General features: G+C 58.2%; 9 protein-coding genes across 9 annotated transcripts; 2 read left to right on the top strand and 7 right to left on the bottom strand.

Moving 5' to 3' along the window:
• Nucleotides 1-1,629: 1,629 nt before the first annotated feature.
• On the bottom strand, nucleotides 1,630-4,074 carry TRAVEDRAFT_69360 (acid protease; the record flags this gene model as incomplete). Its single annotated transcript, XM_008036332.1, has 6 exons — nucleotides 1,630-2,696; nucleotides 2,763-3,034; nucleotides 3,089-3,506; nucleotides 3,561-3,620; nucleotides 3,675-3,763; nucleotides 3,827-4,074. 6 exons carry the CDS (start codon nucleotides 4,072-4,074, stop codon nucleotides 1,630-1,632), a joined length of 2,154 nt encoding a protein of 717 aa, XP_008034523.1.
• Nucleotides 4,075-4,769: 695 nt separating this feature from the next.
• On the bottom strand, nucleotides 4,770-7,246 carry TRAVEDRAFT_26633 (ATP-sulfurylase). Its single transcript, XM_008035386.1, has 9 exons — nucleotides 7,089-7,246; nucleotides 6,956-7,036; nucleotides 6,812-6,894; nucleotides 6,604-6,761; nucleotides 6,378-6,551; nucleotides 5,718-6,327; nucleotides 5,472-5,662; nucleotides 5,061-5,420; nucleotides 4,770-5,003 (listed from the first exon to the last, which is right to left on the bottom strand). The coding sequence occupies exons 1-9, from the start codon at nucleotides 7,119-7,121 to the stop codon at nucleotides 4,966-4,968; spliced, it is 1,728 nt and encodes a 575-aa protein (XP_008033577.1). The 5' UTR covers nucleotides 7,122-7,246; the 3' UTR covers nucleotides 4,770-4,965.
• Nucleotides 7,247-8,324: 1,078 nt separating this feature from the next.
• On the bottom strand, nucleotides 8,325-10,537 carry TRAVEDRAFT_56364 (kinase-like protein; the record flags this gene model as incomplete). Its single annotated transcript, XM_008035812.1, has 6 exons — nucleotides 8,325-8,797; nucleotides 8,849-8,989; nucleotides 9,055-9,122; nucleotides 9,204-9,350; nucleotides 9,413-9,586; nucleotides 9,710-10,537. 6 exons carry the CDS (start codon nucleotides 10,535-10,537, stop codon nucleotides 8,710-8,712), a joined length of 1,446 nt encoding a protein of 481 aa, XP_008034003.1. The 3' UTR covers nucleotides 8,325-8,709.
• Nucleotides 10,538-10,782: 245 nt separating this feature from the next.
• Nucleotides 10,783-11,661, bottom strand: TRAVEDRAFT_26632 (uncharacterized protein; the record flags this gene model as incomplete). The annotated part of the gene is made up of 2 exons (XM_008035385.1): nucleotides 11,103-11,661; nucleotides 10,783-11,040 (listed from the first exon to the last, which is right to left on the bottom strand). A coding segment is annotated over exon 1 (323 nt), but the record flags the coding sequence as incomplete, so codon positions are not given.
• A 2,476-nt stretch (nucleotides 11,662-14,137) lies between these two features.
• Nucleotides 14,138-15,363, bottom strand: TRAVEDRAFT_114718 (uncharacterized protein; the record flags this gene model as incomplete). The annotated part of the gene is made up of 7 exons (XM_008036331.1): nucleotides 14,138-14,360; nucleotides 14,411-14,492; nucleotides 14,546-14,719; nucleotides 14,767-14,944; nucleotides 14,993-15,066; nucleotides 15,118-15,234; nucleotides 15,294-15,363. The coding sequence occupies 7 exons, from the start codon at nucleotides 15,361-15,363 to the stop codon at nucleotides 14,138-14,140; spliced, it is 918 nt and encodes a 305-aa protein (XP_008034522.1).
• Nucleotides 15,364-15,820: 457 nt separating this feature from the next.
• TRAVEDRAFT_113339 (N-terminal nucleophile aminohydrolase) lies at nucleotides 15,821-17,433 on the top strand (the record flags this gene model as incomplete). The annotated part of the gene is made up of 10 exons (XM_008036330.1): nucleotides 15,821-15,939; nucleotides 15,990-16,090; nucleotides 16,147-16,245; nucleotides 16,303-16,384; nucleotides 16,437-16,712; nucleotides 16,767-16,806; nucleotides 16,865-16,922; nucleotides 16,981-17,103; nucleotides 17,158-17,244; nucleotides 17,300-17,433. 10 exons carry the CDS (start codon nucleotides 15,821-15,823, stop codon nucleotides 17,431-17,433), a joined length of 1,119 nt encoding a protein of 372 aa, XP_008034521.1.
• A 559-nt stretch (nucleotides 17,434-17,992) lies between these two features.
• On the bottom strand, nucleotides 17,993-19,960 carry TRAVEDRAFT_142083 (transcription factor Tfb4). The gene is made up of 8 exons (XM_008036329.1): nucleotides 19,653-19,960; nucleotides 19,412-19,563; nucleotides 19,312-19,353; nucleotides 19,105-19,262; nucleotides 18,908-19,033; nucleotides 18,718-18,853; nucleotides 18,621-18,657; nucleotides 17,993-18,483 (listed from the first exon to the last, which is right to left on the bottom strand). Exons 1-8 carry the CDS (start codon nucleotides 19,844-19,846, stop codon nucleotides 18,339-18,341), a joined length of 990 nt encoding a protein of 329 aa, XP_008034520.1. The 5' UTR covers nucleotides 19,847-19,960; the 3' UTR covers nucleotides 17,993-18,338.
• A 147-nt stretch (nucleotides 19,961-20,107) lies between these two features.
• On the bottom strand, nucleotides 20,108-21,690 carry TRAVEDRAFT_69354 (uncharacterized protein; the record flags this gene model as incomplete). Its single annotated transcript, XM_008036328.1, has 6 exons — nucleotides 20,108-20,401; nucleotides 20,457-20,627; nucleotides 20,678-21,003; nucleotides 21,055-21,124; nucleotides 21,178-21,402; nucleotides 21,464-21,690. The coding sequence occupies 6 exons, from the start codon at nucleotides 21,688-21,690 to the stop codon at nucleotides 20,149-20,151; spliced, it is 1,272 nt and encodes a 423-aa protein (XP_008034519.1). The 3' UTR covers nucleotides 20,108-20,148.
• Nucleotides 21,691-21,988: 298 nt separating this feature from the next.
• On the top strand, nucleotides 21,989-24,002 carry TRAVEDRAFT_161508 (2-methylcitrate dehydratase). The gene is made up of 6 exons (XM_008036327.1): nucleotides 21,989-22,399; nucleotides 22,452-22,779; nucleotides 22,840-23,068; nucleotides 23,120-23,364; nucleotides 23,421-23,759; nucleotides 23,810-24,002. The coding sequence occupies exons 1-6, from the start codon at nucleotides 22,015-22,017 to the stop codon at nucleotides 23,889-23,891; spliced, it is 1,608 nt and encodes a 535-aa protein (XP_008034518.1). The 5' UTR covers nucleotides 21,989-22,014; the 3' UTR covers nucleotides 23,892-24,002.
• Nucleotides 24,003-24,794: the final 792 nt, after the last annotated feature.

The following is a 24,794-nucleotide window of genomic DNA, read 5'->3' as shown; positions in this document are numbered from 1 at the left end:
TGGCTGTGATTTCATCGCGCGACGGCAGACGACAAGCCTGGCAGCTCCTGGGCGGCCAGGGCCATGCGCTTCCCTTCGCGGGCGGTCGGCACCGCCCCGCACACGCGACGTTGTGTCAGACCATATATCCGGTGCTCATACAACCTTCGTCTCCTAACCACCGCTTGCTCTCTCCAGTACTTCTGGCCTCTGCAGCTTGCCACAGACGATCCCCGAGGGTCTCAAAACGCTCGATGCTGTGAGCAAAAGCTTGGCCTGTCAAGGGCGGCAAACACGCGGCAAGCACAACAACGCCTTCGGCTGCCAAGCGGCGCTAGTACCGAGAGTCCCAGGCACCTTATAGCCTTTAGGGGCCGGATTTCAGCACAATACGTCGGCCTTCGCGGGGATATCTGCGACCGATCCTTGAAATACTCCCGGTCTCATTGTTGAAAAACAGCACATAGCCAGCCAAGGTGAGTACTCACTTGAACTGTAAGGAGTACAGATGTGTTTGCTGGTTAGAGTCGGGCGCGTAGTGTGGTCGCGCACTTCGTGATGTTTTAAATGAATTATCTGTTGTGGTAAAATGCTGTAAGAGGGGAGCTTGCGCGTTCCGAAGTCAACTGGCGACCACACTACGCGCCCGATTGTAACAAGCAAACACTGTATGTACTCCTTACGGTCTGGGCGAGTGTTGTTGCCCCAGGGTATGGAGAACTGTCAAAGTAAGCCTGCAGGAGTCACTAATGCTCAATAATTAATGATTGTATTACGACACGCACTTACTTGACGATGAAGTTCCTATCCGTGACGACACTGCAGCGATGTAGTAGCGATGTAGACGACTGAGGGCAGCTGGTGAGGAGCATGCGATGGACGGGATGCAAGAGACCGACAGGCGAGCGCACACAGTTATATATATACTTCGGGAACATCTAGATATCTTCGAGACACATGCGTACAAGTCGCGACAGGCGGTTCAACTTACGCTTCAACACATGTCAAGAAGACGTCGAAAAACAACCGACCCGAGATAGAAGAGGGGAAACAAGACATGGAAGCAGCTAACCGGGGGGCAGCCACCGGTGCGGCGCGTCGATCTCGAAGGCATCAATCGGCTCCTACTTACGTGCATTGTTGTCCCAAAACGAGTGCGGCGCAAAAAGGCGGCGTGCACTAGCCAGGCTGAGTATCGTAGCACGACGCGCCTGCGAGCCGCGCTTGCGGGCCCCGTGATCGCGTTTCAGGATGCATCTCTTCGGGATATCGGAGGTCTTGGAAGTCCTCGAAGGACACTTGAAGTACTCTTGCGAGCGAATAGAAGTCATGCCATTCACATGGTACGCCAACAAGTACTGTGCCCGAGCTGGAGTCCAAACCTTAGCTTGGACGTTTGAACGCCGGGCCTCTTCTAGAAATATCGAACTCGCTTCCGGTGTAGCATGGAAGTCAGTGCTCACTCTTCGGCTCCAGGATAAGATCGATGAGATCTTGACTGCATGCAACACCATAACGATCAATGTTTAGATATATAACCTCAGGCCTATGATACAGTAGTTTAACGCAAGAGTAAAATATAAACGCACAGAATTCAGCAGAGAGTGGACAGATACCAAGACGTATAACAGACAACAAGGTATCACTATATCACGAAGCAGGCGGAGGGCGGGCACCAGCATGTGGTCCCGCGAGGTCGGCGCTGGAGAACTGGAGCGGAGGGAGCTTGTATATTGACGATGTCCGCGCACGAGACACGTCGAATACATCCGCAACCCGGGGCGTGTACGCACGCGGGTCAGGCAGGGGGCGGGCCCTCTTCGTTTGCAAGGGCTGAGTTGCGTTCGTCGGTGCTGGCGCAGGTGGAGGCAAGGTTGCATTGCGCATCGCGGGCGCGGGGGAGGGTGTACGTCGAACATCTGTCAGAGGTAATGGGCGGTCGTTCTTCGCGGTTGGGGACGTCGTCGCAGGCGCGCCGGTGTAGGGGTTCGGTAGGGGTCGATCCTCCATTGAATTTGCAAGAGGGGTCGGGGGAAGGGAAGCATCGGCATACGGGTTGGGAAGTGGTTTGTCGTCTGAAGCCAGCGGCGCAGACTCCTCGGACGTCTCGTGCGACGTGCTGCTGCTAGCGGTTCCAGGGAGGAGCTGCTCGGTGCTCGATGCCGCGGATGACTCCCGAGTTACTGCAAGGATGCCCTTCGGCTTACGCGACCGGTGGCCCCAGATGAGCTCATCCGTGTCCACCTTTCGCGAGAGCGTGTCGGTGTCCGCCTCCGACGATCTCGGTCCGAACGCCTTGTCCGCCATGGCGATCTCAGGCGGTTTCTCGTTTGACGGTGACAGTGACCGTTTTCCCTCTTCGAGGCCAGAGGGCGCGTTTTCGTGCACCCGCCGATACTTGCGACCGCGGCGCCAGATAAAAACATACGCGACCAGGAATGCGACCAGAAGGCCCCCGAGCACGCTTGCGACGATAGTCCAGGGGAGGTATGGCATGCGCCCGGGCGCCTTCACGCCTGCGGAGGTATCCTCCTCTGTGGCCGGGAGGAGCGTCTGGAGGCCGGTCGTGTCGATGCCGCCGAGCCGCTGCTGAACGAAGTCTCCGTGCGCCTCGACCGGGTCCGTGAGCGCGTGTAGCTGCACGAACGGGTCCCCGACCTGTTCCGTCGAGCCGTCCACGAAGTCGCCGAAGTTCATGAGGATGTATGCGTTCCGAACTGCGGGATTCGGAGCGAGGTCGTCAGCAGCATGATCATAACAAAACCATGTCGGAGCGAACTCACGGAAAGCCATCCCGAGGACGATGTCATACGGCTGAGTCGAAGACATTGGTTGGAAGGACCCTACGCACGTCGGCTGTCCCGAGCTGTCCGGGGGCCCTCGTAGATCGTCCATGACCGTGTCAAGAGGGTGAACTGGGTAGGAGACTCCCGCGAACGTGAAAGTGATGTTCAGCTCCACGTCGCACGGTAGTGTCCATACGGGAGTGTCTGCCGCAGATATGTTCACATACGTCGCATTCGGCACTCGAGCGTAGATCGCGTCCGCGACAGACCTATAGGGCATCAATCAGCCACTTTCCATGATCTACACAAGGTTTATCACTTACTTCGGTACCTGTGGCAGCGTATATCCGGAGTCGAAGATCACCTTGAGTTGCTTGTCGACAGAGGCCTTAATAGGCTTTCCGTCGGGCCCGGTGATCCCGCCCTTATCCAATGCAACCATCCAGTGCTGGTTCCAGTCAACTCGCTCGATGGGTAGCTGTGGACTCGATGTAACGTCGCCGTAGTCCGAAAGAACCTCTCCAATCGTCAGTTGTCCTGGAATAGGGCTGTCGGGGTCATTCGACCGACCCAGCAGGATGGAGATGTAGCTGGGCAAGGACGTGACTTCTTGGAAAAGCCTGTCCAGCGGAGGGTCGCCTTTAGGGGTACCCAGTGCCGCCAGAACCGAGGACAAGCGACTGGGACCCAGACCTAGGATACCTTCGCCCTCGGGATAACTCTCAGTGACTTCCTGCGAGACTGTGACCCGTTTGAGCTGGCGTGCGGGCGACAAATCGGTGAAGTTGTACTTACTGTAAGCCTGGTTTGAGATGGTGTAGCCCTCGATTCCAAGCGTCGCAGTCTGGATCCGGCCTATTGAACCATTAGTCTCTCGGCCACATCCACACTTGTATGGACGCGACTAACCACTGACGGATCCATCATTGTAGTTGATCGTAGCGTTGTGGGTGGTGCTGTTTGACCCGGGGACGTCTCCCGCCACCCATAGGTCCGCACTGTTCAAACGCGTACAACGTGAGTCACGAGATCCAACAACGCATACATGCGTGCACGCTCACCTCCCGCTGTCCACCAGGACGCGAAATTGCTGCCCTCCCAGCGTGATGTTAGTGAAGTACTGCAGATCCCCCGCGTTCTGCAAATCAACGATCCCCGCCCTCCGTTGCTTCTGCAACACCCCACCAAGAGTCTCCCACCACTTCCCAGATCGACGGTGGCCCTGGATGGGCACCGTAATCGCATCCGCACCAAAGTGCCCCGCAAACAACCCAGCAAGCAAACAGAGAGCTGCAGACCACCTAGCCATCATGCCCTAGCACAGTCAGTCTGAATAGAAAGAAGAAGGGCGCGAAAGGAGGGGCGCGCGGGGATGAAGAAACAGACGTCGACAAGAGGAATGAACTGGAGAAAAGCAACCTGCAAGTTCAACACGCCCCCCGCCGCGCCCAAGACCGGCATACTTAGGGCTCGGGTCGCGCTCGGGTGGGCGCAGGGCTGTGAGACACAGGGCGCGTCACTGCACGTTGCGGTTTCTGGGCGCATTTCGCTGATGATGTTGCAGCTGCCGCCGGGGCACTCGGCGGTCCATCATGCATGCTTGATTGTGATACATGCAGTCCGGAACAGCGCACGCGCAGGCTCGAGCGCAGGCCGCCGGGCCCAGAAGGAATGCTGTTGCGCCCTGCACCGTACATCTCGGTCAGTCAATTTGAAAGTGGGTGCGGTTTCAGATCCGAGAGACACCAAGCAGGCACGAAAATGTGGCCCACCGTGCATGGACAGCTCATCCTCCCCATGGGACTGTAGACGACACTGAAACAGGCTGAGAAGGGAATTCGTTCCATAGTAAGTATGCAGGGACATCGTCGACCTTGAGTGGGCAGCGGGCGGCAGCCAGTGTGATGGAAATTGAATAGAACACCTGCCAAATTGAGCACGCTTTGAAAGTTCCTGGCGCCCGCCGAAGACCAAGTGCCTGTGGGCTGTACCAGCCACGACTACCGGTGCTTGATGTGCGATAGACATGGTGCGTTACATATATATTAGGTGCACGCCCTACAAATGTACACAGATTCTCTATGCCGTACATACAAAAGTCGCAATCTAGAGCCTAAACAAGAAAAGGAGCAGGCTGCCCCAGCAGACGGGTGCATACAGCCATGCTATGCCAGTACATGTGGGTGAGAGGGTATCGCCACTAGAGCAGTGATTCCGTCTCGAGGAGGAGAACAATGCCTGAAGTAATGCGAGTAAGCATTTCCATTCAACCAAAGAGAAAGCGAAAACACGTACTGTGCACGATCTCGGGGATGTTCTGCCTCGACACATCCACGGTGAGCTGTGGCCGCTCGAACTCCTCGAACTCCTCGTCAACGCCGGGGACGCCACGGATCTCGCCCTTACGCGCACGCGCGTATACGCCCTTGCGGTCGTTCGCCTCGCAGTGCTCGAGGGGCGTCGCGACGTGCACGCCGAAGAAGTTGCCGCCGGGACCCGCCTGGTGGAGGATCGTGTCCTTGATGGCATCCCGTGCCGCCTGCTTGTATGTGTTCGGGGCAAGGATGACAGCCGCACCTGCCCGCGCGAGCTCGGAAGCGACGAAGGCGACGCGCTGGAGGTTTTTGGAGTGCTCCTCAGCCGTAGCAGAGAAGGCTGTGGGTAGTGTAAGTGTGGTGCCATGCGTGTTAGATGTTGTAGACGTACGGGTATCAAGGTCGGGACGGATGGTATCGCCGAGCAGGAGCGAGACGCTACGTCCGCCCTGCTGGTTGAGAGTGACTTGGAGAGCCTTTGCGATGGTTTCCTTGCCAGAGCCGTGGAGGCCGGTGAGGAAGATGACGAAGCCCTGCTTGGGACGGGGAGGGTAGCTCTCGCGAAGAGTCTTGACTACAGCGCTGCAAGGCTGATGTTAGTGGGCCGTATTCAGGTCGATGCGCTGAATGGACATACTCGTAGCTGAACCAGTCGGGGATGGGCGCGCCAGTCTTGAGACGCCTCCGGAGCTCGGTGCCGGAGATGTCAAGGGTCTGCACGCCCTTCGGCACCTCGTCGACGGGCTGGTACTCGTCCGTAGACGGAAGGTACGTCATCATCTGGAACGGCACCATCTCGATGTGCAGCTCCTCGTGGTACTTCATGACGAGGTCCTGCGCATCATAGGGCCCGTAGAAGTCCTTGCCCTGAGAGTTCTTCCCGGGGCCCGCGTGGTCGCGGCCGACGATGAAGTGCGTCGCGCCGAAGTTCTTGCGGATGATCGCGTGCCAGACCGCCTCACGCGGGCCCGCCATACGCATCGCGAGGGGGAGGAGGGCGAGGTGGCCCATGCCGTTGGGGTACTTGGCCATGATGGCCTCGTATACACGGACGCGAGTGTAGTGGTCGACATCACCAGGCTTGGTAAGGCCGACAACGGGGTGGATGAGGACGTTCGCTTGGCGTTGGCGGGCGGCGCGAACGGTGAGCTCACGGTGGGCGCGGTGCATGGGGTTACGGGTCTGGAAAGCGACGACGCGGCGCCATGCGAGCTTCTTGAAGTGTGCGCGGAGCTCGGCGGGGGTGACTGAGCAGATGATGAGTCTCTGCAAGACAGCGCGAGAAATGTGGACTTACAGCGCAAAGCGACGTAGTCAAAGTGCGTCGGGGGTTGGATGGCCTGCACCTTGCCGCCAACGTAGTACTCCTTGACCTTGTTGCGGAGGTAGGAAACGGCCGGGTGTGCGGGGTCATCCGCGCCGAAGACCTCAATGGCCTCCTTCACCTGATCGGGGCGGTACACATCCTCGACTATGGGTTTTCGATGAGTATATGCACGTACAAAATATAGATAGTGACATACCGGTAATAATAGCAAGAGCCTGCTCGTCGCGGGGATCACGGAGAGCGATGCGCGCTCCGGGCGCAAGAGAGAGACGGTCGATGTCCTCGCGAGACACATCGAGGGTGATCGGCATAGGGAAAAGAGAACCATCGGCGAGGCGGAGGTTGTCGATCACACTGCACAAGTCTTAGCATTGCGCGCACACATTCTACGAGAGTGCACTCACTTCTTGTAGTCGGCCTCGGACATGAAGCCCTCGAGGGGGCTGAAGCCGCCGTTCATGAGCAGCTCGAGGTCGCATAGTTGCCTCTGCCGATGACATCATGATCAGTAAAATTCAGCCGACAGCACCTGCACAGTCAAAACACACCTCAGTGAGGATGATATCGGCGAGGGTGTGTGCCTCGGCCTTGAGGTTGTCGCGCAGGTGCTCGTCCCTCGCCACCAGGTCCTGTAGATGGCGTTAAATGGCGTGCTTGATGAGCGGAGCAAGGATAAGCTACCTTCAGAACACCACCATGAGGAGCGTTAGCCATCTTATAAAGAGAACGGTGAAGGTGGAGGCTAGGCAAAGAAGACGAGTGCGATGGATGAGGTGCGTCCGCAGACGATGAGAGGAGATTTGGCGGTGAGCTTGTGTCCATCCCGGCGTCGAGCTCGTTGATTTTATAGGATGAGGAAGAGTGAGGAGGAGATCACGCAATCGACAGGCTCTGACTTGCCCCCGGAAATTTGTGCGTAGTCATCCGCCGTCCAGCTCCTCCCACCGCCCGCGACAGCAACCCACTGGGGCTGATGCACGCCCGTCAGCCTGTGTCGGCGATACATCCAGGAGCAAGACGAAGCGAGGGGATTAGCGGCCAAGCGACGTCGGAGACCAATCGCGGTGGACGGGATGCAAAGGCGCTCGTGGTCGCCGCCGCGGTCTGGATATGGTGTCCTGCTCATTGGACCCCGACGCTCTTCTTGGCTGTACTCCATCACCGTCGACGTCGGCCACTCCGCCGTGTTTACCACGGAATCTGGAATTCAGGCTGTGGCATGTGCTCGCTGTTGCTGGTATCTGGAATTCGGACTCGGTCTGACAACTGGCACACGTCTGTACGGCTCCCCTGCGGCTCCTTGGACCATTTACCTCCCTCCCCATTGGCCTCGCGCAACCCCTGCTGACTGATGTGCTCCTTGTGCTGCTTCCAACGATTGCTAGATTGTGAAGGCCGTGGCATGCGTCTTCCGTGGGGTCTCTTCTTCAACTAGGCTCGTACCATGGTTGGGTCGCGCAGTTCTCCAGCCCCCATCCCCTTTCGTCGTCCCGCTCTGGGCTAGTCTCAACGAGGCTACAGTGGCTGGTTTGACAGAGCGGGAGTGGTGTGTCCATGCGGAGTTCGTTGTGAGTGTTGCATCTTGTAAATGTCCTTAGGTACCCACACATGGCCTACTCCTTCTACTCAACTACTTTTCTCTTGATCCGTTTTCGTAGAGTACTTCGCATTGCGGCACGCTCCGGCGAGGCTGCATACATGAAATAAATCACATTTAAATAAAGAGACTTCTTTGAAGCGTCGACGAATATGGTGCCGTCGAAAGGGCCTTACAGTCGGTTTTAGAGCCTGTGATCGAAGATATACATGTGGAAGTGGGAAGCGAGTTCCACGAACAACTCTCCATAGGCCCGCTCGCGGTGCTTGCTAGGACTGTCCGGCGATATGCACAAGGAGTCACGCATATAGTTAACCTTTGAAGTCCTGGAGTTTCACATTGTGTTCTAGCTATGATTACAAGTAGTTTGTTCTGTGTCTCTCAAGAGCGAGCGTATGATTTACGAGGACAAAGCTGCGACAGATTGGCAGAGAAAGGAGACATGTCAGGACGGCAGGGAACGCGGCGAGAAACGACCGGGTAAACGCAAGGAGAAAGGATGGACCAGTATCCCAACAGGGCATCATCGAGCGGCGAATGCAAAAGGGCTGCAGCAATTTGGGATATATCAGATATAGGCACGAGGGCGAATGAAGGCTACATCGCGGGCAGCACAAGAAGTACGAAAGGATGTGAGGTGTACATCGTCCGACATGGTTGAAGCGAGAGATCCAAAGCTGGGAAAGATACTGCACAACATGACGCCTATGCGTCAGAGTTGATGGTTAGGCCTGCCATCGACGAGTCCAGAGAAGAAGGGTGTTCGCTCCGGCTGGAGCTTGGTCGTGAAGAGCTGTGGAAGAAGCGTTTAGCGGATGCTGATAGACGAAGAGATGTATCGCACCTGTGGCTCTTCTGGTTCTTCCAGCCCCATACCTTGCGCATCCAGTACGCCATATCGACCTTCTGCTGCATCATACTCACGATCCAAGGATGATCGAGCATACCCGCCGGTGCGGGTCGCAGAGTGGGATCTCGCGTCAGGCTAGGGGTAGAAGAGCTCAGCGCACTGCGGAACGATGTATGCTGGGCCTCTTTATCGCCACGTACGCTTTCTTGATAAAGTCTTTCATCTCCGCGCTGTACTCGATATCCTCCTCATCCTCAAGCTCCGGGGGCTATCGTGGGAAGAGATAGACACGCGCGGGAGAAGGATATCAGCGAACGAAGCCCCAAGGTGCCAGAGAAGGCTCACGTACCTCGTTCTGGGTGATGTACATCATCAGCTCGATCGCAGCGAGATCGTTGGGGAACGGGAACCGGTTTGTCACGAGCTCGAGTAGGGAAATGCCTGTAGACCATACGTCTGATCGTATCGTATATTCCACGCCAGACAGGCGTTCCGGCTGTAAACAGCATCGCGGGGAATGAGCGGGGCGTCTGTGCGACCAGGTACAAAGGCACTCACCGCCATGTATAGGCTCGTGCCCGTGAACGTCCCGGCCACGGAGTTGATCAGCTCCCCCGAGACACCAAAGTCGCACAGCTTCACGACGCCCTCGCGTGTAAGCAGGATGTTCGGCGGCTTGATGTCGCGGTGGATTGTCTTCCTCGAATGTAGGTACGCGAGCCCTTGGAGGATCTTTGCGCACCCAACGCCGCTCAATGTCAGCGATCGCTCAAGAACAGTATCGGCGCCCCGTTCGTGCCGCCGTTATGACAGCCAGACGCGAGCAGACCGAAGACCAGAATAAGGAAGACGCACCCCCTCCGCGAGCCGCCCCGCCACCTTCTCGCCGACCCTGCCGCCGATCTCTCTCATGCGCTTCCCGACCGACTCGAGCGAGCCGCCCTCGCAGTAGTCGATGAGCACCTTCACCTCGCTGCTGCTGGGGCTAATATACGCCCCGTAGAAATGTATGATGTTGACGTGCTCCGTGCTCGACGTGATCTTGATCTCGCGCAGCAGCTGCTTCATCGGGGCCTCGAGCGTCGTGATCGTCTTGCGCGCCATGACCATCCCCGTCCGCCGGTCGCGCACCTTGTACACCGCCCCGCCTGCGCCCTCGCCGAGCCGGCTGAGCTCCTCGAGCAGGTCGTCGGACCACTGGTCGAACTCCTCGACCGTCTGCCGCAGGTTCTCCATCGACACCGCCGGCGGTGGCCGTGGCCGCGGCGATATCGTCTGGTCGGGGCGGATCGTGGACTCGTTGGAGGCGTCGCCCGCTGCACGCGGCGCGGGAGAGGCGGCCTGTGGCTGCGGCCCACCTGCGTATATCTCAAACGTGCCGTTATTGCTGCTGATGCTCTTGAAGTCGATCTTGGGCAGCATGGGTTTTCGCCTGGGCGACGAGCTGGGCATTGGCATGCTGGGTATGCTCAGGGTTGGTGTGGGTGAGCGGGAGAGCGGTGGGTTGGGTGTGGGAGGGGAGAGGAGAGTGGAGGGATTCGAGTTGGGAACGTTGAGCTCCCTGGAGGCCTTGCGGATGTTGAGGGGAGCGACTGCCTGGGCTGCGAAGGGAGCCGGGGAGATGGGGCGGTGGGACGGGCGGGGCCCCGCTGGGCGCGCCGGGCTGGGATGGAGCGACTGCATCGTCGTGGACGAGGAGGAAGAGAGGAAGGAGTCGCAAGGGAAGGTCAAGAGCGCGCAGGCTCGATCGACCTGCTATAGACGCCACAAGCACGTCGCCCACGTGGCCATCGCACATCCCTCCTCCCGGGTCTCACATCGCCGCCCGCACCGCGCACAGAACGCGCCAACGCTGCGCCCCTCCGCACGTACATAACGCGCGAACACTCGCTCGCGCCCCACCGCCGGCCCAGACACCTTTCTCGCCTCGTGAAAACGCGGATTCTAATCGCGGCACCATGTACATCCTCTATCGATACACGAACCCATGGCCACGCGCCCACCCTGCTTCTTCAGAATCTCTACAGAGTCTGCGCCTGCGTTCGCCATGGCACAACCCAATTACAGCGCAGAAAGAATACACGCGTACAAAACTCACACAACATCCAAAGCCGGAGAAACCACAGTCCGATTCTGCGAGAACACCTCGACGCCCGACAGCGCTGCTGTGCTGCTGACTGCGCTATCTGTAATAGCCATCGCAGCTTGTCAGCGCGTCCCTTCGCGGCACCGAAGACGACTCACTCACAATCGCTTTCACGACTTCACCATCATACCTCCGTCCACCCGTTCCGCGCCGTGCGTCATGTTGCCGGCGTGGAAACCCCCGCCGCGCCCTCTCCTGCCCCGACCGCCGCGCTTTTGTCCGCGACCTCGACCGCTGTCACCGCGCTGGCCACCATCTTTGTTAGCGTTGCTGCTACCTTGGCGACGATGGACTTCTTTGACGGCCTGTGCTTCGCCGCGTCCCGCCGGTCCGGACGTCCTCCCAGAGGCGCTAGGGAACTTGACTCGCGCGTCATCCATGCCGTAGTGCGTTCCGAGAGCGTCGCCCAGCACGTCCAGAGATGCGGCGTTGACGTTTGACCGGCTAGAAGGCGATAGGTACAAATGCAGACCGTGACCAGACGATTTATCGCCCGCTCCTCGAGCATGTCCGTGGGCGTGAGCGGCCGGTGTGCGCGCGTTCTCCACACCGGAAGCATAGTCTTCCTCAGGAACGCTAGACAGCCGGCGTTGCATGAGCTTGTTGAGTGGGATCGAACGAGGGTGCTGAGACAAGCCAAGAGACTGAGCGTCATGCAGAGATGTCGGCGAAGATGGCACAGCCAAGAGAGACTTCTGAGCCTGAGAATCCAGCCGCTTCGTACTGCCATACGGTGTGTTCGGCGGAGGCTTCGGAACCATGGGCGACTGCGAGACACCGCGAACAGGAGAAGACAAGTAACGACTAAGATCGGTTTCTAGCGGTGGAGTATCAGCAATAGGGTCCACGCCAGCACGGCGGCGAGCGTATTCGGCGGCTAGACGTGGTGGGAGCCTCTGAGCTCCGCCGCTGTTGATTTGAGCAGGGGGAGCCAAGCCGTCCGGGAGCGTTCGACCGGGCATTGCATGGTTGCCTAAGACGCCAGTGTTCAGACCCAGAGCGTGCTGCGGATGATCGAGGCGAGGCTGCATGCCATACGAGGACAAATAGTGCGGATTCAACGGAGACAGACCGGCGGCGGCAGCAGCAGCCAAAAGCTCCGGAGACAAGATACCCCCTTGGTAAGGCGAGAAGCTCGAGGACCAGATAGGGGATGTAGAGCTGGGAGGTGTAGGCAGAAGTCCGTGATGAAGCTGCTGCTGTTGACCGCTTTTGAGACCGAAGCCAAGAGCAGACATCTGTACAGATAGTCCCCGAGAGTACAGCCCGTAGGGAGACGACAAATCGTCCAGGACAATCGGCGAGCGGGAAGACTTGATAGACTCCAGCAGCGAAAGAGAAGAATCCGCAGGCAGAGAAGGATTCATCCGGCCGTTCGTATCGCTGGGTATGTTCGCATAAGATGGAGAGAGTCCTTGGTATCGCAGCCGTTCTTGGGCGAAAATCATCGCTTGGAGCTCGGGACTGAGGTCGTGTACCAGCTCTGGAGTGGGTAGCTGATGCTGGAGAGGAGTTTGCCACCGGGATCCTGAGTGTGCATGATCTGTGTGGGGTGTGGTAAATTGAGCTGCTTCGGGGGTATTCGCGACCAATCTCCCCAAGTCGATAGGCTCCGAATGCTTCAATATGAAGTCTGGGGGTTGAGGGAGATTTTGAGGTGCCGGTCGAGCAGCGATGCTCTGGGGTGCCTGGGGCGTACGGCGTGAGGGCTGGGCGGGCACAGGCATAGGTGCAGGGACAGGCGCGAGGACTGGCCCGTGGACTGCCGCGTTGATAGGTGCATGGACAGTAGTCGCATGGACAGGCGCAGTCTGCATCACCTGTGGCGCGTGTGGCTTTGGTGCTTGCTTCCACTTCTGTCGTTCTGGTATATCTGCAAGAGCCGTAGTTTTCTTCAACGCCGAGTGTGAGACTGCCGCGTGCTGGGACGGACGCCGGGATTTGGCGTCGTTGGGATCGAGGCCCCAGATGACACGAGGCATGCTGTCGGGTTCCTCAATGATCGTTCCCTCAGCACCGCTGTTTACGGGTCAGCTCAAGGCCTCTCAATTGCGAAGAAACGTACGACGGGCATCGTGCATACGGCAGAGATGACGGGCCATGCAACGCCGGTATCGGACGGGGAGGCGACTCCGCCCAACTGAGCCAGTCTGTGGTGTCGGTGTTAGTAGAGCCATGAGCAGCATAGCTCGCTTAGCTTACCATCGTCGTCCAACTCCGGGGAAGACGCCTGGTCTCGGCGAGGACGAAGGAAGTCGTTTGAGAGTTGATTGCTACTATTAGCGATGATTACCACTGAGTCGGGAGAAGATGGGGCAGATGGCGTATACGGGACATCCGTGGCTTGCGACTTAACACGGACGCGAGTATGCACTTCGTCCTCCGAGCCGAAAGGGTCGCCCGCGTGGGTAGAGATGTCCAAGTTGTCAGTCGCGCTTCGGGAGTTCGCAGAAGGCATCGAGACGACGCGGGGGGTCTTGCCGAGGACGTTCTTCATCCGGAAGCCGGGCGTTGCCTCAGGGAGAGAAAATATCCTCGACGAAGAGTGCCTTTCGACAAGCGTAGACGGCCGATTGGAAGGCAGCTGCACGCGCTTGTATGCGCGCGTCGTGGTGGTCATGGACCTGTTGGCTTCGGAGCTGGCGGAGTCGAAGGATATCTCAGTGTGATCCTGACTGTATGCGCTGTCAAACTGGGTAGAGGAGCGGGAGTGAGCAGACGCGAGGAGAGAGTTATCGGATGGGAACTCGGCGGTGGTTGAGTAAAGGTCCATTGGGGTGGCGGGGGATCCGGGCGATGATGGGCGATTGTCGGATAGGTCGGTTTGCACGGCGCGTTCTATGTACTCTTTGCTGTCCGCTCGGGCCATCGGAGACAACATGGCGTTCAGCTGGATGTCGGAGGCTTGGAGGGGAGAGAGGGGAGGAACGAGTCGAACATGAACGTTCTTGTCAAGACGCAGACGGGCGGAGCTTCAAATGCTCCCTTCAAGACGGGCCCGTCACAGTGACGGGTCCGCTACTCGGGAGAGCATGGCAGAGGGAACCGCAAAGGGCGCGAGGCGCATACATCTTCTCGGGCGGGCGCAAGACATACAGAGTACAACGAGTACAAAGGATGGCGATCTGTGGGACGGTCTATTTCTTTTGAAAGAACGAGGACAACTTCGACATGCCCTTCGTGTTCGCTTTCTTCAGCTGTTCCACGCCGTGCGACCCCTTCGCCTTGCGTTTCTTGTCAGCAGCACTCGCGACTTTCTGATCCCTGCTTTCCTTTGCCTCGATTGCATTCATGTTGACTGCGGCAAGGGCCATCGACTCATCCTTGAGCACCTTCATGTGGGCATCAAGGGATGCGAAACTATGGGTTGTCAGACAGACCGTTGCGTTGTGATCGTGGGTGTCGCTTACTCGTAAGAGGAGAGCAAATTCTCAAACACGTCGCGTGCGAGGTATTGTGCGACAAGATCACAGGCGACCCGGGTGCGAGCGGCTGCACCAAAAGGTTGGGAAACAGAAGGAAGTTCGGCAACACAATGCACTCACAAACCAACAGTGTTTCCTTTCCGTCTTCTAGCAGGCCGTCCTTGGCGAGATTGCGGTTCAAAGTGCGCGAAAGTTCGGAAACGCTCGGGTTTGACAGGCGAGAAACCTTTGTACGGAGGTATTCTTGTGCCCGCTCTGGCGAGTACCTGAATACGGTAATCTCCGGAGTGATCTCTGTTGTACATTAGTAGCGCCGTTATACTCATGATTGAGATACTTACCTTTGTACTCACAGACGCGCCGCATGGCTGCATGTACACAGCGTAGGGTTGATAGGTGTAGAATATCGCCGGAAGAAAATGCCGCGACACCGCCTTCCGTCGTGGAAGATGTAACTGCACTGGCAGCTGCTTCAATGATGTCGTCCGCAGGACGAAAGTTACCCGCGGTTCCGTTTGTCTACATCATTGTTAAATGTCGAAGAACATAAGACTACGGACAACATACCGGCAAGGTGAGCTGCAGCAGATGTATGAGCAGGAAGGCAGGGTCTATGGGTGTCATGACCAGGAGCTTGCCGTCTAGGGAGGGGTGGTGAAGGCCCGACGGATATCCGTATACAAAGAACGTACCTTCCACGACTTCCTCCTGCAGAAACCATGACCGGCGATTAGGAGGGGCGACTGACTGGACCTCGAGAATAGAGCTAGTTTCCGGCGTTTCGTGTGGGATGAATAACGACGATATGCCTGTCCAGGTCCTTACAGGTAAGATGTGCGTGCATACACGAGTAACAGACGTGTCTCACCGGTCCGCGGATGAGGAAGTCTCAAGAAACGCAACCCTTCTGTGTGAACACATGGTTCTCCCTCCCCCATATGCTTGTCATCCAAATGGCCGGACATTGTTTGCAGCAGTTCTGACGGACCGTTAAGTCTTGTAACCCGTAGACTGCAACGCGTTCCGGAGCCATACCTGCGGGGAGAACACCGATATGACACGCCATAATCTCGCAGAGATTTTTTAGATACAAGACGAGGTATATCCAAGTGCAAGACGCGCGACAGAGCTAGGAGACGTCGGGTGAGGCGGATGTAGGAACAAGCCAGAGGCAAGACGCGCCTGTGGCACGACGCGAGACGCGTTGTTTGATCTTGTTTGTAGGCTGAGGCGCCCACCCTCGCGCCTCCAACTATGTCTTTACCGCCATGACAGACTAGGAACGACGACCTCGTACTGCCCGTGTTTGTCCGCGAGGAGACTACGCTGGAGAGGCGCAAAGCTTCACCTGGAAACGAAAATACGGTAGGGCTATCCATACGCTAGAACTACGCTATGCAGGGTTCTCCATCGGCGAAGGACAAGCCGCTCCGCATCGTCGCGGTCCACGGAGGCGCGGGCTTCCACCCACGATCGCAGTCCTCGGACGGCGAGATAAAGCGCGCACTACGTCTGTATGTATGCGTCTTGGCATCTATGAACTCATCCACGGATACTACCACAGAGCCTGTGCGCGTTCGTTAGCGGCCCTCGAGCGCGAAGCGGCCCTACATGCTGTTACTGACGCCATCGCTGTGCTGGAAGATGAAGAGTGCTTGAACGCCGGTGAGGCAGCCCGAAGCTCGCTCTACCGAAGCCAAACTGAAGGCGCATTGCAACAGGATATGGCTCGAACCTCACCATGAGCGGGATAGTCGAATGTGACGCCTCTCTCATGGACGGTCTCACTCGCGACTTCGGCGCCATTGGGGCGGTCTCAGGTCGGTGACCGCGGACGAACAGGCTCTACCGACCTATCTGCACTGACACCTCTTTAGGCGTAAAGAATCCTATCAAATTGGCCCATAGTGTGTTGCAGTACTCACGGACCCCAGACCTTCTAGGACGGATACCACCTCTGTACGCGCTCCCACGCTGCCTTTGGATATCTTCCAGATTCTGATTGAACAAGACTGCTCGTCTCCGCAGGAGCGCAAGAATTTGCTCGGACTCGGGACTTAGCATGTATACCAGACTCCATGATCTCACCGCGCGCGCATCGCGAGTGGAAGCGGTGGACAGACGCGCTAGAAACAGCGCGACACGCGCATCCTATGGATACCATGTTAGAAACAAGTAGTGCCGTCGGGCTACAGCACCCTCAAACCGATGGTTTGCACGATAGGCAGGACACAGTCGGCGCCATCGCGCTTGACGCGGAAGGCAACCTAGCGGCTGGGGTGTCAAGGTAGCTGTCCCCCAACATCTTCAAGGGACATAGGCTCATAGGGCCTCTTCTCAGCGGAGGACTATTGCTCAAGCTCCCGGGACGGGTCGGAGAAGTATATGTCTCTCGTCGAAGCCACCGCTACTAGTATCGGCGCTTACAAGCGTACATAGGCAGCAATGTATGGTGCGGGCTGCTGGGCTACACACAGAGTATCATGTAGTGTCTCTGGTGTGTGGATACGGTTGCATACGCATACTCTGAACTCACGCGTCCGCGGCCATTCCAGGTGCTGGGGAGGACATCACCAGGGCGTCGCTTGCCAAGACCATCTGCAGTTCTGTGGAGGCCGCAGGAGAGGACGGAGACATCCACGACGTTCTCCAAACTGTCATCGGGCATCAGTTCCACAGTTCGTCACCCCCCTCCCCCACTTGGCCACATTGGAGCTTATCCCGTCTCCCAGAAGTGTGTGCGGAACGAGGCGAAACATCTCCACAAGCTGGTGTCATATTGCTTGTCAAGGAGTACGATGACGACGGACAGCTCAGACGTACGTCCCACTCCACGATCGTCGCACCCAGCTAACCGTTACCGTCGCACCGAAGCCCGTCTCTGGTGCGCGTTCACCACGGAGAGCATGGCGATCGGATACGCCTCTAGCGTTTCCTCCAAGCCCAGCGTACGTCCGTCCCTACATCCCGCTACCGCTGTGCTAGAAGCACCCCGTCCGTCGGGCTGATCAGCCCGCTGCAACTTTCTAGGCGACCATACTTCGCCGTCCGGCGCGGCCATCCGGCGAGACACCCTCCGTGTATATTGCGGCCTTACCAGTGGATCGCTAGCCCGCAAACCCAATCTCACATACGCCGTGCGCAGATTGCGCCCAGATACTGGCAGATGCGCGACCCCCGAGCGAGGGAGTCCCCGCCGTGCAAATACCTCCGACGTAGACGTAATAGGCCCACCACGTCTCCGCGCACTAGTCAGAGCAGGAGTCTTCCTGGGCAGCGGCGCCCTGCGGCTTCGCACATAGTGGGACAAGCCCAGCCACGCCGCCGCGGCGCCGGTGACGTTTGAATGCCTGCTAGTTCTATCAATCCATCGCACACCCTCGCACGCAGAGCTACCGTGAAGCCCTGCGCGTACGGCACCCCTTCGCTTCTTCGCCGCACGGGCGCGCACGTCACGGGCCCACACCCACACAATAGCAAGTGCGGGTCTCCGCAGGCCAATCTATCATATCACCGTCGATCGCATTAGGTGCGCGCCCGCCGCGCGCAGCGCTGCGTTCGATTTTTCAGACGTTATTATTATTATGGCGGTCGCCGGACACCGGGCCTGGCGCGATATCGCAATCACCGCCGGGCGACGTCCGCGGCTTCCCAAGGCCCCCGCAACCCGTTCTGACAGAGAGTGTGAACGTGCGTATTCCCGCAACCACATCCGCGCCCTGGCCGACTCGTGTCGCCCCTCGTGCTCGTTGGAAAAAGGGCCGCGCGCGCGAAGCCACGCTGTTAATTATCCAGAGCCTTCCCGCGCCGTCCGATCGCTGGCGAGCTTGACAGACAGCGGCAAGGCGAATGGTTCTGCTCCGCGCTCCGTGAAGCTTGCTGCTTATTCGGAGAGACCCACGGTGTCGACAAATTAGCCTGGGCGCGGTGTCGCGGGAGTTGCTGTGCCGTTCCTGTGTGCTAGCGGCCGGGCAGGCGTGCCTGGGGCGGACGACAACGACGCAGCAGGCGGGCGCGACGCGTTCAGTCGTTGCAGGGTTTTGATCGGGAATTTCGTGCTGTGGGAGATGGAGATTATTATGAGAAAAGGTGCATGACGAAGAGGACGAGGCGCGACGAGAGCTACGGTCCGGCAAGGCGCGGCGGCTCTAGACTGCCCCGAAGAGATAGAAGCACGAGGAATCGTGAGACCTACCGACAAGTCGAGCATACGGGAACCGGTTGGCAGAAGACTGCAGACAGAACAGAAATTCGGTGATTGCGACGGAGGATACGGGGTGGTAGGTACGCACTAGACAGGCATACAGAGCAGACGAACCCAATCTCAACGATCCGCTTATGGCAGAAGCATGCAGCCCTGAAGTCTACTCGATCTTGCGTAGGCACAGCTATGAGCTGCCTGATGGCTGGAGGTGGTAGGAAAGACATCTTGCACAGGGCTATGAGGGAGAGGCTGTATGCTACGAAAAGCGGAGGGCGTACCATCATGTATTGCAGGAGCGCGTCTGTCCTGTCTACCTGCACGTAGGCGCCTCCTGTGAGGTGCGCCGCTTGTTGCAAGAAGACGTTGTCTGCTCCGAAGATCTTGCAGACATCAATTGTTACTTTCTGCGAATAATCGCCGCATTTCAGGTTTCTGTCCAAGAATTACAGGGCGGGAGACCTCGAGGAAGACTTACAAGCTTCTGGGCGGAGAATATGGAGTTCATGATAGGGATGTAAGTCGAGGATTGGTCGGGCGAGACTGAGAGCACGAGTATTCGCGGGTCAATCGAAGCTGTCGGGCCATCCTCGTTCGGTCCAGCCGCCGTAGTATTCGACGTGATCCTGTTGATGTCTGCCGACCTATAAACAACCTGCAGAGAGCGCTGGGTGCTCCTACTTACAGCACAGAGCCTTCGTCATGCATCCAACAATACCAATGGGTGCTGCGACGAGGGGAATTCGTTTTGGAAAGGCGATAAGCGTGAAGCATGAGTTGCTTACCTTCTTCTGCTGCATCCCCAAACGACTCCAAACGCTCCGCTAGAGACTTCATGACCGTCGCGTCGAGGGTCTTGAATGGACGGTACGTGTTGGAGTCCGTAGGCCCATCGTCACTGGCTGTCACTTCGCCAGTAGACGAGTACAGGAGTACACTGAGCAGCGGCAGAGTTTGGCCCGTGGCAATCAGAAGGGAAAGACGATAGGAAGTCGCAGCAACCACAGCACGTAAGCACTAACGCACCTCTCTCCAGGGAGCGCGCCGAACACTGCCAACGTGTTCTCGTCTTTGCACGCGATATGGGCGTTCAGGAACGCAAGGAGCTGCGATAAGAACGTCTCGAGGGAGATCCCGGGTGGGTTGGTCGACTGCGCAGAGAGAGCCCATTGAGTAGGAGAGAGGTCGAGGATGACACTCAGATGAGACGGCGTGTCCATGGTGGTCAGAGGGCTGGATGCCAAGAGTCTGCCGCAGATAAGAACAGGAGCTCAGCAGCGCAGACGCAGGGGCAGCAGGGTCATCAGGTCGAGCAGTTGGTACGGAGACAAGCCATGTCCGCGGGTTCTGGCGCCACAAGCGCGTCCCAAAACGCGCCCGACACCGCGTAGGCGCCCGTACGGCCGTAAACTAGCTGAAGAATCAAGATACACAGCTCATTCTTCTGGCCCATATAACTTCTGGGACGCGAGCATGATTCCGCCAATATGACATATATATGAGAAGCTAATACGCCCACTAGTCAGGGTACCTCCGACGTCCATCCTTGCTCGTGCTTAGCAAGGGGTACCACCATCACCTCTTCGTCCTTTGGCTCTCCCATCCACCTCCAGCACGGTCCGCATATGAGATACGGGCTTTCCCCTAGCCTGACATCTCCCACGATAGAGTACACCGCGGGCACCTTGGTACACACCCGGCAGAAGTCTGAGAGCGGAGGGGTTATCTGAGTCGTCAAGGGGTACCCTGACGCGGGGTCGGCAGGATGTTTTGCCCTGTTCCATAGAAGTCAGTATTCGTGACTTCACGACTGTTGTAACACGACCCTACCTGATGTTGGTTACTACAAAGAAGTGTTCGCAGCTTCCAGCATGGAGGACCCAACAGGGCTCATGCAAGCAGAGAATGAGCGAAGATATCCTCGTGGTGTTTAGCGAAGATCCTCTTGTCACATCCTGTCTCTTGCCCTCGGGCAGCGACTCGTTCAGCTGGAGCACCTTCCTATCGGACTGTCAGCATGTGATACATCATACAGAGCGTCGGATAGCTACCCCGCGTAGTCATCCACCGCTTGGCCGCGGCCATACAGTACGCCTTCTATGCACATTACGGCCTCGACGTTATCATCGATAGCCATGTCTTCTGCGTCTCGACGCGTTCTGTAGCCGGATATTCGACCAGTCTCATCGCGCAGCTCCTCTGGAAGGTCCTTAGAAGGGCACGGTATAGCGCTGTACAAGTCTCCCAAGGTCTGTGACGACAGCAGAACATGCTGCGACGACCGCGACAGTACTCGCTGGCCCCACGACTGTCGATTGTACACCGTAATGAAGATGAGCGCGTCGCGTTCGCCAGCCGTAGCTGAGCCTAGGGCTTTCTGTGGGCAAAATCAATTAGTGAACATATGGGCGTGCTGTTACTCGCTTACAACATGTATGAGCGTGTTGTGATCGGGCTGTCGCGGAGGTCGAATGAAGGAGGCGGCGTGTAGCGTTAATCTGCGAAGTGAAGTCAGATCATGTAGTTTAATGTGCAGAACATGAGCACTGACGGCCAACACTTCAGCTGTGTGGCCTCCAGCTTGAGTCGGAGCGCGGTCACCTCGGCATGTTCTTCCTCGGGGTCGGATAGAGTCGTCCGCTTGCGCTTCTTCCTGCTCGTGGGTTCCGCAGTTTCATAGATAGCGTGCACGGTTGCTTCATGTGTTCTGGCGATGTGACCCATCAAGCGGGGGTTCTCGATGATGTCCTCGAGTTGTTTGCGCAAGTCATCCACGCTGTCCTAGGTTAATTGATTAACTGCCCGTTATGACGCGCCAATGTGACGTGAGAACACACCAGCATTCTGCCTTGATGCTGTCTTGTTCATCTTGAGGCAGGGCCGTCCATGCCTCCCTTGCGCCCGCAGGAAGGTCACAGGCGGACTGCGAGAAGACCGGGAGTGGTCCTTGTTCCTCCGAGCCATCCTGCAGCTCGCCCGCCTCCTTCAAGAACGCTGCCACGTCAACGGGATTGGACGGTGGTCCGACATACGCCTCATGCGCCTGCCCTGGAGTCAAATTCATCACCTGTGAGACGAGGCGTCCCGAGCGCGGGACGGAGATAGATGGAGAAACCGGAGTGTAGTGACTGGTGGTGATCGGAGCGCGTCCAAGGGCGGTCTGCAGACCTCGACGACAAATTTCACCGGTCAAAAGGCGGCTCAGAAGATGTTCCGGGAGTGCAGAGGAGCCTTGGCGTCGTTCCCCGTGGGGAGGAGGATGAGGAATGCGGGGTCCGGGGTTTCCGTGCGTGGACCGGCGTCGGGCGTCTGGAAGGATATAGCCGAGTGCCGGCCGTTGGTCAACACGCTCTGCTCCTCGCGCTCGACAGCGCACTCGACCCAACCCATGTTGTCTTCTGCTCGTCGCTCGCTGCCCCAAACACTGCGCTCGAGGGCCTCAGTGGCACGCGTGCAGACCGCCGCTATCTCATCTATCAGCCGATCGCCCCTTCTTGCCCGTTCTGTGCTTCCTGTCGCGTCTGTACTCAAGCCAGCATCTTCCGCTCGCACCATGTCCAGCCACGCAGAGTCCGCCGTCCGCCCACAGCCCGACAAGGTCGTGCAAGACATTGCGGACTACGTACACGACTACGAGATCAAGTCGCCGCTCGCATGGGAAACCGCACGTCTATGCCTGATTGACACCATCGGCTGTGGGCTCGAGGGCCTCAGGTTTCCTGCGTGCGCCAACCTTTTGGGGCCCGTCGTCGAGGGCACCATCGTGCCTAACGGTATGCAGCATTTTACCTCATGGTGCGCATAGCCGAACGTTCGTGTCTGCAGGTACCAAGGTGCCCGGCACCAACTACCAGCTCGACCCTATTCGTGGTGCATTCAATATCGGCACGGCGATCCGGTGGCTGGACTTCAACGACTGCTTCCTCGCTGCAGAGTGGGGGCACCCCTCAGACAACCTTGGGGCCATCCTCGCCGTCGCCGACCACCTCTCCCGCAAGGGCCAGCCCCTGACGGTGCATGAGGTGCTCGAGGGCATGATCAAGGCGCACGAGATCCAGGGTGGCCTGGCGCTCCTCAACTCGTTCAACCGTGTCGGCCTGGACCACGTCGTGCTTGTCAAGGTTGCCAGCACGGCGGTCGTCTCCAAGCTAATGTACGTTTGCCCCACCCGTAACCACCTTCGCGGCCGCTGATGACAGTTGCTTGGATCCAGCGGCCTCGACCGTCAGCAGACGATTGACGCAATTTCCCAAGCATGGGCCGATGGCCAGTCACTCCGCACGTACCGTCATGCACCCAACACCGGTTCCCGCAAGTCGTGGGCTGCTGGCGACGCCTGCTCGCGGGCAGTGCACCTCGCCTACCTCGTGAAGCGCGGCGAGCAGGGCATGCCCTCTGTCCTCACTGCCAAGACGTGGGGCTTCTATGACGTCCTCTTCAAGGTATGATTGCTCCTCGCCAACATGGTCACTATCTTACCGGTCGTAATGTAGGGCAAGCCGTTTGAGTTCCAGCGGCCGTTTGGTACCTACATCATGGAGAACGTGCTCTTCAAGATCTCGTACCCGGCCGAATTCCACGCGCAGACGGCTGTCGAGGCTGCGCACATCCTCCACAACAAGCTGAAGGAGTTGGGCAAGAGCAGCGATGACATCAAGAGCATCCGCATCCGCACCCAGGAGGCCGCTATGCGTATCATCAACAAGAAGGGCCCGCTCGACAACTTTGCCGACCGAGAGTGAGCGTTTACCGACCGCTACTCTGCGCGCTATTGCTGATGGGCGCTCGCCGTAGCCACGACATTAACTACATGGTCGCGTACCCGCTCATCTTCGGCGAGCTCACCTCGGAGTCGTATACCGATAAGGCGGCTCAGGACCCACGCATCGACGCGCTCCGTGCTAAGATCACCTGCGTCGAGGACACCCGGTTCAGCACCGAGTACCACGAGCCCGAGAAGCGCTCGATCTCCAACGCCCTCCTGGTCGAGCTCAACGACGGCACGGTGCTCGACGAGGTCGAGATTGAGTACCCCGTCGGCCACAAACGTCGTCGCGAGGAGGGTACCCCCTTGCTGCTCCGGAAGTTCGAGAACCACATCAAGCCGCACTTCCCTACGCACCGCCAGAAGGAGTCAGTATGGGTCCATTCCCCGATCGTGCATATCACTGATTCCTCCACAGTATCCTGGAGCGTGTTAACAACGCAGAGGGCCTCAACAAGCTCCCCGTTCACAAGTTCACTGACCTCTTCGTCAAGAATTAAGCGCGCATAGATATGTCAGGCTACACAACACACTTCCGCATTCATCATGTGCTTTGTACTAGTACGACGCACCAACACAACATCTTCTGGAATCTCTCGATGCACCAACCTCATCAGAGACATGCCTGCTGTGGAGTCTTCCATGGATTGTCCTTGTCCACCACATGCCCTCACATGCCTCCCGCCCCCCGCATGTCGAGCTCGCTCCTTCGGTAGCGTTCCTACCTTCCACACTGGGGTTCTTGCAGGGCTGATCGTAGTACGACGACGGCTATCAGCCTGATTTCTGACGGAGAAGCACCGAAGCCTGCTCAGAAGCGCGTCAGCATCCGTCTGTGACGTGCGCCGCCACGCGGTACGCGCGAGGCCTCCCAAAATCTCTACACACGCGCTGCATTGCGCCCGGCTGCGCGCTGCCGGGGCCCAGCACGCCCCGCGGCAGCCCACACGCGCGGGCGCGTCCACTTGCAGAGAACGCACGCTGGGGCCCGCTCTGCGCCCGGCGTTGTGCGAATTTGAAGCCTGCCCGCGAGGGGGGCGATGCCGTAGGGCGTGGCGGCAGGGGCCCGGCGGAGCGGACGCAGGGCACGTTGGCACGGCTGCGCGGCAGCAATGTAGCCGGGTTCGTCGAGCGCGAGTGCGCGCCATGCAGCTCCTGGGTTCGCTCCCCGGCGCGGTTCTCGCGGGCTCGCGACCCGTGCTGCTTCCATACCGTTATGGCAGTCCGACGTGCATACTGGCCGCTGGACCCTGGCCCCTGCCCGTGCTTGCTCGCTGTTTCGAGTTTCTCAAGCAGGCAGGTATCGCGGAGAATAGATGAAAGCCGGCGTGGTTCCGTGCGTACATGCGAGTCAGCAAGTGGTAATACAACGGCCCACCCCTTGCAATGTCGACGTTCCAGCA

Source organism: Trametes versicolor (assembly GCF_000271585.1).
Source record: "Trametes versicolor FP-101664 SS1 unplaced genomic scaffold TRAVEscaffold_2, whole genome shotgun sequence".
Taxonomy (NCBI): Eukaryota; Fungi; Basidiomycota; class Agaricomycetes; order Polyporales; family Polyporaceae; genus Trametes; species Trametes versicolor.
Note: the sequence above shows the minus strand (reverse complement) of the source record. Positions and strands in the feature narration are given on the sequence as shown.